The sequence below is a fragment of the Sebastes fasciatus genome, chromosome 2, assembly GCF_043250625.1.
Source record: "Sebastes fasciatus isolate fSebFas1 chromosome 2, fSebFas1.pri, whole genome shotgun sequence".
Taxonomy (NCBI): domain Eukaryota; kingdom Metazoa; phylum Chordata; class Actinopteri; order Perciformes; family Sebastidae; genus Sebastes; species Sebastes fasciatus.
Window position 1 is genome coordinate 20,041,605 of NC_133796.1, and position 10,128 is coordinate 20,051,732.

Below are 10,128 nucleotides of genomic sequence, written 5' to 3' on the forward strand. Positions count from 1 at the left end.
CACACACTATGTTCACCCATTCACTCTGTATCGTTTATATCTCTATTATTGTTTTTATAATTTTTGTATACCTTTACCTCTCCTGTGTTTCACTCTGTTTGCTGATGTTGCTGCTTTGACACCTGAATTTCCCTCCGGGGATTATTAAAGGTTCATCTTATCTTATTTTATACCTTTAAGAGTTTCGCAACTTGGGGGTTCCCTTCTTCTAGACACGAATACTGTACACTGTAGTGCAAGCTGTCTTGAAAGGGACGCTTCAAAACTGTCACATCAGCGAACCTGGTTTCACAACGTCACTACAAGGCTACTGGACAAGGAGCAGCCGGCGGGGACCGGACAGTAAATCAAACCCACCCATCCTACCACGTGATGACGCATGACGTCTACGGCGCTGTTGATTTGCTGATCCGACAGGCCGGTAGTGACTCGTCTGCGGGACATAAACAACAGACAGCTCTCTTGTTACTCTAGTATCCCGTCTATCGCTCCAACCTAGTGAAGTTTTCTACTTTATAAACTGCGCAGTAACCGCAAGTCTTTGTTGCAACACATCCGGAACAAGGTGAGACCAGTTTAAACATTGCATGTGTAACTTTAGATTAAGTTAAGTTAATGTGAACTACAGAAAACGTGTTAGTTTGTTGACTTGACTCCAGAGTTGCCATCTGTTTGTAAACTAAAGTGACAGTTTGTGTTTCAGTTTGAGTGTTTTGTTCACTCACTGCAGTTTTATAGAGCTGCTATATGTCTCTAGGAAGTAGCCTAGATATCAATACGTCTTTGGCATTGTTGCTGACTTTGTTGTTTGTAGCAGGGCACATTTCGCAGAACTTTCTTGATGTATTTCCACAAACTGGACTAAATTATTATTATTTTTTATTCAATTTGCTTTATTGGCATGACTGTCAGGTGAACAAAATTGCCAAAGCGTCAATTCAATAATAAATAAAAATATATAAATAAAAAATATAAAAACAAAATACATATATACAATTCATTAAGCAAATTACAATATATAGATCTTTAAAACGAACATGCATGTAAATGGAAGAAAACAATAAAGAAGTAATTAATGTTTGTTGTGTCAATAAAACAAACAAATAAATAAAAAAACAATTAACAATATATTGCAATATCAAAGATAAATGTAAAAAACAACAAAAAAAAAAACATGAAGTAGTGCATCTATTATGTGTTGTTGTTGTGGTTGTCTCCTAGGCTGTGACATGCACTGACTATTTCATCATGAGTGGGAACTTCAGCCTGACGCATAACTGCACAGTTTGAGAGATCCCGTGATAATCAGCATTAGATCATTTCTTATATTTTTAAATAGATTAACTGTCACCTCCATGATTGATGCGATTTTGGGTACTGTTTGCAAAACTGTCCCCAGGTAATATGTGTGCATAAGGTTTCAAACACATTTGTTTGTGTATATGAGCGAGAGGTTGCTGGTTAAAGGCTTTTGTTGAGTGCCTAATTAAGTTGTCACATGAGGTTTTAATTGCCTCTCACTTCCCCCTAGTTGAAGCCACTACCGGTTTTTCTCTTTTTGTCCATCACTGTGCACATGAGTCTGCTTTTCTTGCTAACCAACATCTACAATTTGTGTAATACATGGTTTCATCAAAATGTACTTTGATGCATGAATTCTCCACAGTCACAAATGTTTTTGTTTTTTTCTATTCTACACACTGGGCGTTGTTTTAATGTTTTTGTAATGTGGATGTTGGAGGAGGAACCTGGGGTTGTTCTGCATAAAAGCATCTGTTAATTGACAAAAATCTTCTTTTAGGTCCAACATGAGGCTCTGGTCCCCCGTTCTGCTGTCCCTGGCAGCAGCCCTGTCGACTGCCTTTGTGATTTCACCTCCGTAAGTACAGCAGCATAATATACTGTACATATAGATGAATATGATGGTAGATGGTCTAGTGAGCTGCTATTTTCTGCTTCTCCATTTGTATGTTAATTAAATTAACACATAACTCAATAGATAAAGTTGTGTCCGTGTCATTCTGTATAAATAACAAACAAACTAAACTCCACTAAGAAATTAATGTATTTGTGCGTGTATTTCAGACACATGTGGACCAAACTGATCCTGACCCACCACTGGCCAAAGACCTTTTGTAGTGTGAGTTTCTTCCTGCCTTTATTTATTTAATCTTTTATTTGTTTATTATTTTTTTTTGCCTCTGATTTAATATTGAGTATCTGCCGATGCTGAGTCCCGATCTGATACTTCTATTTTCCGAGATAATACAGCTACACAGTGCACACTTCAAGTAGCCTACATTAAAGTTATTAAACTCAATCCAATGTATATGCCTTGACATCCCTAATTTTGACCTTTTTTAAAGATACAATAGGGCTGAACATAATCCGACTTATCACAGTAGGAAAAGCACAAGTGTAATTAATAAAATTGATGATTGCCATTAAGCTGCTTGAATAGCATGGAGCCATCGTTAATGTTATTAGTAACACCTGTGCTTCTCCTTCCAAGTCAAGTCAAAATATCTGCTGCGAACAAGGGCCGTGATTCATTGGACCAGATCCAGATTTGACTCCATTTACACATTCTTCTGTTATTCTTTCATTTATAGGATGAAAAGAGTCTGTTACTCACCTAAGTCCCTGAATCAGTTTTTAATATTCAACTGAATTTATATTAAATGTCTATGAGAAAGAAGGTTTTCAGTTTATCATGATCAGCATCTATCAGCAGCCTGTGATTAATTATTCAGGTTTTGGTTGTCACAGTCATCTCCAGAGCCTCACCTTTCACTAAAATGTTGTGTTTTCATATGAAGCATTCTTAGTCCAGCAATAACTTTATCTAATGTATGGGCCTAGCCAAAGTATTATGTCTGTGTCTGGTTAGATCCATTTCTGCACCATCAAAGATGAGTATACCCCTGTTTTAACAAATTGAGGGTAGTAAGGATATTTAATATTTATCCAACAATTATGATTAATTAATTAATAACATGGTATCCCATCTTAAGACGATGTTTACCTCTTATATTGCCCCAGAATCTAACCTATATACTGTATCACTGAGTCAACAATTAATCCTTTAATATCATGTGATTTCTATTTATGAGTCATGAGACTTGTTGTATGTCAGCAATGTGGTTTGATTCGGCAAGATTCAACACGGGAAGATGCAGCTTAACCATTCCAGTCACGATACAAAACACACATTCCTTATTTTGTGCTTTCGACTGCCTTTTCTTGCTTTTTCTGCTTTCTTGAAAACCTCTGATGGTGCAAACCTACGAGTGACGTGGTTTTGTTGTGTCATATGTTTGGCTGTGTGTCAGAAGCAAAGGTTTGGCAACTGGTCTTGGTATGAGAAGTTTCTGTTTGGGGTGGGAAATGCTCTGGGTCTTATTTTGCTTAATGATTGACAAACTAACATTCTCAGTAGAAGTTTCTATCAACGCAATTTTAGGACAGTTTTAGAAATTGACATACCAAGACTCAACTGAGGAAATATACAGTACATTTAGACCAATAACTGCAAAGCCACAAAGTTGCTGCAGTTCCCCTTTCGACTCGACAGTGTGACTTTCCTTAGTTGGAGAAGGAAGAACTTTTTTTCTTTCTTTTTTTTTATTCTAGGTGCAATATAAATACAATATGCAAGGCATACTGTATCTTTAAAGTGATTGTCCATTTCATCAATCACTCATATCTTACAAACAAACTATTGCTAGTGGTGCTGCCAATTAATGGACAGATGGATAATTGGTTTGTGTAAGAATAATCAAAATGAATCAGTAATTGAAATGATCATTAGTTGCAGGCGAGAAGCTCTATATTCATTTCAACCTTCTTTTTTTAATTAATGCGCCTTCACTGAGTTTGTGACAGATTTTTGTTCTTCAGCTCAATGAGACACTGCCAGCTGAATATTAGTGAATGTTAATTACTAATAAAGAGTTAAGTGTTGGGTTTATGCATCTAGATGGAATAACAATGCAAATTTTTATACATTTCAGATGGAACATTGTCATGCCAACATTAGCTTCTGGACACTACATGGACTCTGGTATGTGTGATGGTGGTTTTTAAATCATATAAGAGTGTCGGCAGATGTTACTAAAAAACAACCTGTTAGGTATTAACACTTCAGAAAATAGTTTAAAGTAAATCTCTGAAAATGTACATTATTACAAATATATACAATATTAGAATAAAACCAGCTCAGAACTTGAAAATAATACGACAGAGATGTATTATCTTTTCCACTAACTTCTTTAGGAAAGTGACTGTAATGAAGCACATCTAATTGTGCATTACTTGGAGAAAGAAATGCAACGCATGGTAATTGTTACTTGGTTATAATACCTGTTTTACTAAGTCTTTTTTCCCTTCCCTCTCTCTCTCACTCTCTCTCTCTCTCTGTCTGTGAATGAGCAACACAGGGCGTGCAAGATATCTAATATTGTGAATGTTATTGTTTTCCAGGCCAGATAAAGGGATTGACTGTAATTCATCGTGGCATTTCAACTCTTCTCAAATAGAGGTACAACACTGTTCAGGCTGAGTGTGTCTTGAAAGTAATTAATATAGTCTTTCTGTATATCAGTAGTCACTTAAGTTTATCAAGAAGAACAAACAGACACCAGTTACACCGATGACAATTGGTAGGACAAAGAAGAAATAGGAGAATACTTATTTCTTCAGAAAGCTAGATGGAAAGCTCTTTTAATCTAAAGCACTTTAAATGGAGACAGACTGTAAAATTTGGCATTAGCAAATTTGGGAAGGTCAATTTAATGTTTTTTTCTCATTTTCTCTGGCTGGTATACTGATCGATAAAACAACTCTGTTATTGGGTGTATGTTCTCAGGACCTGCTCCCAGACATGAAGAAGAGTTGGCCGGACTTGCTTAAACCCTTTTCTACTGAATTCTGGTACTGTATCAATCAACCCTTCAATGTTTTCTGTCTGTCAGTCTGTCTGTGACACCTTTTTAGTTGGGTATGTTCTTAGGTTATATACTATAACTGTACTACTACAGCTAAGGCTGGGCAATATATCAATAATATATCAATATCGTGATATGAGATTACATATAACTCAGATTTTGGATACAGTAATATGGCATAGGTGTTGTCTTTTCCTGCTTTTAAAGGCTGCATTACAATAAAGTGGTGTATTTTTATGAACTTTCCAGACTATTCTAGCTATTATATTATTTGCCTTTACCCACTTAGTGATGATTATTTATCAAAAAACACATTGTCTAAATATTTTGTGAAGTCACCAATAGTAAACCCTACAATATCATTACAATATCATCGCAATATCAGTATCGAGGTATTTGGTCAAAAATATTGTGATATTTGATTTCCTCCATATCGCCCAGCCCTAACTACCACATCAGTATTTTCTTACATGTATCTTACAACTGCAGCTGCATTGTTTGTCTGGTTGTCTGTTTTGTCAATGCATCCTCAAGTGGATTCAGATATGCAAGTAATATGAATAACTAATAACTACTTTATTCCTGTATAAGAATGCTGATTGTAGTAGTCGACATTAATGTACTTTACTCCACTATACCATGCTATGTACACTCTTGTGTATGAGCTTAAAGACGTACAGTATTTCAGACCAACAATAATTAAAAAAACAAATCTTATAGTGTGTGATCTGAATTAATTTGATGTACTTCACAGCCACAAATGGCTGCAAGCATTTACTTCTACTCACTTATTTTCTGACAGCAATACAGCCATTTATGTCTTCTTGATACTTTACTGCATATTGTTTAATGGTATAAATTATAGTATAGTGTATGCAATCTCTATAAAGCTGGGAATACACTATACAATGCAGTGTCATGCATTTATTAACTGGCATTCATAGGCTGTTGTTGACAAGCGCACTGTGCTCAGATATTTATTTGTTAACCAGCTCTGACTACATGGTCATATTCAGATTTCTCCGGAGTATAGTCCTAAAGATTAACCATATGGAGATTATCATTATCGTGTAGTGTATTCCTGGCATCACTTATAATCATTGTGAAACTTATTGCTATTTGTTTGTCTGTTTCAACAGGAAGTATGAGTGGCACAAACATGGTACATGTGCAGCCAAAGCAGATTCTCTGAATAGTCAACATAAATACTTCGGCAAGGCACTGGAACTATACCATAAATTGGATTTGGACAGGTACAGCTCGCGTACACATTTACACCCTTGCACGCACCTCTTTCCTCAGAAACAATGTCTCATTTTCTAGTTATTAGTATTGTCTCGATGTTCCTGATCACTGTTAACCCTGTGTGTTTGCTGTCCTCAGTGTAGTTCACAGAATCTGACTACTGTTGTGTATTTATTTTAAGTCATTCTAGATAAAAGCATAAACACCTCAAAGCCTCAAATATAAATCTGTTTCTGTTATTGTAGCATCCTGAGGAAGTTTGACATCATCCCTTCAGAAAACTACTACAAAGTAGGTCTATTTATATTGTAACGTTAAATCATGGTATATTAAAATCTAATCAAATATAAGTGTTATGTTAGGAATAAAGCATGCAAGTGCCTCGTAATAATAAGGTCTGTAATAATATTGCCTCTCACTTTTGCTCTTCTCCGTGTGTCTATGTGTAGCTTTCACAAATTGAAGGAGTCATAGAGAACTTCTACAACGTCAAACCTAAGATCCAGTGTGCCCATCCGACAAAGGTAAACAACTAATTTCATTCAAATAATGAAGTCATGATCCTTTTCGGTAATGTTCAGGTACATTTTTTGTGTCAAATGTCGGCTGGCAGTCTGTTAGATTGTTAAATTGTGTGTTTTTGTGTTTCACAGAATGATGATTTCCAGACTCTGGGGCAGATTGAGATCTGTTTCGACCCTGACTTCACCCTCGTGGACTGTGAGAGACATGCCATGGAGACAATATCCAGGGAAGACTGGGACAATACCATTGCTGTTGACAGGGTATCTGGGTTCAGTGTGTGTGACCATGATATGCCAGTTTACTACCCACCCTCTCTTCCATAAAACATACATGCGCAAACTGAAAGGCAACAACAGCACACTACAGCCCTACTTTCACACACACAGACATGCAAACAAATGAACTGTACTGTGATTTAGCGTGTGCGCACAAACTGACTATAATTCTATTTTTCTCAGGCTTCACATCATAACTTAAATGATAATGTATGTCAAAAATACCGTCACACTATCAGTGCAGTCTGAAAACATTTTTGAACTGCATGAAAATTATGGCTGCGACAGGTACTTGAAAAAAATCTCCTTTAAAGTGCATTGCTCTTTTTACATCCCACAAAGACCAGGACACACACTCCACTAATACCTTGTGCTTTAATGCAATTATGTCCCTTCCTGACCGACCCTTGCTTAGAAACTGAATCCAATATAGTGCACAGCAGGGCTCGACGGGGGGCATCATGGTGAGTTCAGGTCAGGCAGGCGGGCAGGAAGATGGACACTTAATGTACTGTATCTTGTTGGCAAATGAGTGGAGCCTTGCATCAGTGTTGCAGGTGACTCTTACTTCATGTTATAGGTTGTGTAGATATCAAAGCCTAGTGCATTATCTTGTGACATCTGGCCATATTCTATATCACATTTGTGTGCTTATGTGCCACTTATGAAGTGCCATCTCTTTTTTTTGCGGGGGTAATTTGATTTTTTAGTTACAATATAATTAAATTCATTTAATACATCAAAATAGCTGGTGATCTCCATTGTTAAATCACTATAATATTGAGTTATATGCATATTTTTGAGGGCTTTTGGAGCATAATTTTTAAACAAACACTGCAGATATTCAACAACATCCACAGGTTTCAGGTATTATATACTAGTGGTAGTTATTGTTTGCTAGTTTCTGATGTTTGCCAAGTACATAATCCATTATTCAATATTGTGCTGTAGGCCTGGTTAGGTCTGTCTATGTTGCAGGAAGAGGACTGGTGGTCACATTTGTGAGCTTAAAACCCAATATAGAACCAATGTATAGACTAGAAGGTAACTAAAGTATATGGTGTATAGAGTAAATGCTTCAGTTCTTTCTACACTTTTAGTAGATACGAGTCCAAAAACCCAAGTACTTTGCCATGGAAACCTCACGACCCACACTAAGCCCAATACATCACAAGATGTCACACGAGTTCATTATGCACCATTTTTGTCACACATGCTCTACTACTGTAGAGATAAAATACCTGTTTCTCAAGGATGTAGCAAATGTTTAGATAAACACTATTTAATCCCCATCTGATTTGTACAATGACTTGTTTCTGTTGGTGCTGTTATGTTGGCTATGGCTGTTTTTGTGCATATATAAATCAATTCAATGTAAGCTGAAATCTAAAAGGATACTTGTAATTAATTACAGCTACAATGGACAAATGCTGGTGGTGTAAAATTACTGAAATGAACATTTGTACTGTCTTTTTTTAATGTTAATAAAACATTCAATATCTAGTCAATCTGCCCTCTAGTTGCCTGTGAGTTATTATGTAACATGCAATATTGATTAAGTGCATCTATTTGCATTTTAATTTGTCTAATTGAAAGTGAATTAAATTTAGAAGTAGAGCTTGGTGAATGAATATAGAAGGACCATCTGCCTGAAGACGGTGGTGTCAGGATGTCAAAATGTCTGTCTATGCATGTAGTATAATATAGTATAGTAATAGTACTATGTCTGCCCGTCTATCTGTGTTCACATCTACTCAGTGTGTATGAATATTAATGTTGTGATCTCCTTACAGAGCCTTAATCCTCCCGGGACAAAGACACCAGTCCATAATCCTGAATCTCCTCCCACAACACAACACAGCACAGCAGATTGACTGAACACATCTGATTACATTTCCAATAGTGCTAAAATGCTCTGAAACTATTTGCCAGCTATATTCTAAATTTGGCCCAAATCCTGTCAAACAAATGAAGACAGCACTATGAGCTCTGTTTTTAGTGACGTTCCAAGTTTGGGGATCACAGTTTGAGCGTTTGAGGTGAATTACCCTGGCTGAATAATTTGAAATCTTATTTTAGAAATAAATTAAAGCCCACGTCAGCTACGGACACTTGACCCAGGTAGAGAAGCAGTCCTGACTTTACCTCCTGCTTCCATCTAATAAAGCCCCCCCACCCCATCTACCCCACTGCCCCTGGTCTCTATTTCTCTCTCTCTCTCTCTCTCTCTCTCTCTCTCTCTCTCTCTCCCTCTCTCCGGTTATGTAACACTGCAGTTCTGCAAAGCTGCTGATGTGACAGATCCAAGTACCTACACTCGCACACCCATGGCCTGTGATCAACCAGATCATGCTGTACTCTCTGTGATTGCTGTCCTTGATTCTGTCATCATTATTGATTGTGACATTGATTGCTGTTCCTAAATTCAAACTGATGTAGTGTCATTGAATCTGAGCCACAGTATTTTCCACCAGACCTCTACTGGTATGCTGCTTACATTCCGCTTTTATGTTGTCATCATTTTTTATTCAGTCTGTGTTATATTGGATGTCAGGCCAGAGCTAAAGGGAAGGGTGACAGAGGAAGAGGGAGACGGAGAGAGGTAGCTGATTTACACCATGTGACCTCGCCAGCTGTTGCTTTATGCTGGTGGGAGAAACAGAGAGGGAGGTGAGGGGCAGGAACAGGGGAGAATGAGGCAGGGAGGGGTCGGGAGCTTGCCGGCACACAATGTGACTGGTGACAATCCCTTCTGCAGGGAGAGAGAGAGAGAGAGAGAGAGAGAGAGAGAGGCAGCAGGGGATGAACACACACATACACAGGCAGGGATGTGAAGAGGGAGCTCACACACACCTCTCCTGATTCAGCGGAACAGATTTATTCGTCACCTCGCCTGGCAAGCCTCACGCTGCGAGCCGGCTGCAAAACACAAGACAATCCCAAACACAGCGGCACCTGCCCCGTCCGTCAACCCATCTGTCTGTCTGCGCAGATTAACGGCTCTGTTACAACTCTGACTGCGTGCTTACTGGCGTCTACTGCGTCTGAGAGACGGAGAGAGGGGGGACACGACGTCCAGAGAGACGAGCGGCGAATGTGAATGATGGGAAAACTAAAAAGCGACAACTGCATTGAGG

General features: G+C 37.9%; 2 protein-coding genes across 4 annotated transcripts in view; one reads left to right on the forward strand and one right to left on the reverse strand.

Annotated features, from left to right (window-relative positions):
* Positions 1–10,128, reverse strand: part of myom2b (myomesin 2b) — a 54,229-nt gene that overhangs the window by 38,638 nt on the left and 5,463 nt on the right. The window lies entirely within an intron of this gene.
* On the forward strand, positions 413–8,499 carry rnaset2 (ribonuclease T2). Of its 2 annotated transcripts, none has more exons than XM_074613454.1 (10): positions 413–565; positions 1,802–1,879; positions 2,086–2,140; positions 4,014–4,063; positions 4,483–4,540; positions 4,868–4,932; positions 6,086–6,199; positions 6,437–6,482; positions 6,641–6,715; positions 6,845–8,499. In XM_074613454.1, exons 2-10 carry the CDS (start codon positions 1,809–1,811, stop codon positions 7,037–7,039), a joined length of 729 nt encoding a protein of 242 aa, XP_074469555.1. In that variant the 5' UTR covers positions 413–565; positions 1,802–1,808; the 3' UTR covers positions 7,040–8,499. The 2 variants fall into 2 exon arrangements, with proteins under 2 accessions (XP_074469555.1, XP_074469545.1); XM_074613444.1 differs by lacking the exon at positions 413–565 and adding an exon at positions 1,319–1,399.

Coding starts and splice junctions, on each gene's coding strand:
- rnaset2 (XM_074613444.1), top strand. CDS start 1,356: ATGATTGATGCGATTTTGGGTACTGTTTGCAAAACTGTCCCCAG. Junction 4,064..4,482: donor TGGACACTACATGGACTCTG/GTATGTGTGATG, acceptor ATTGTTTTCCAG/GCCAGATAAAGGGATTGACT. Junction 6,483..6,640: donor CTTCAGAAAACTACTACAAA/GTAGGTCTATTT, acceptor GTCTATGTGTAG/CTTTCACAAATTGAAGGAGT.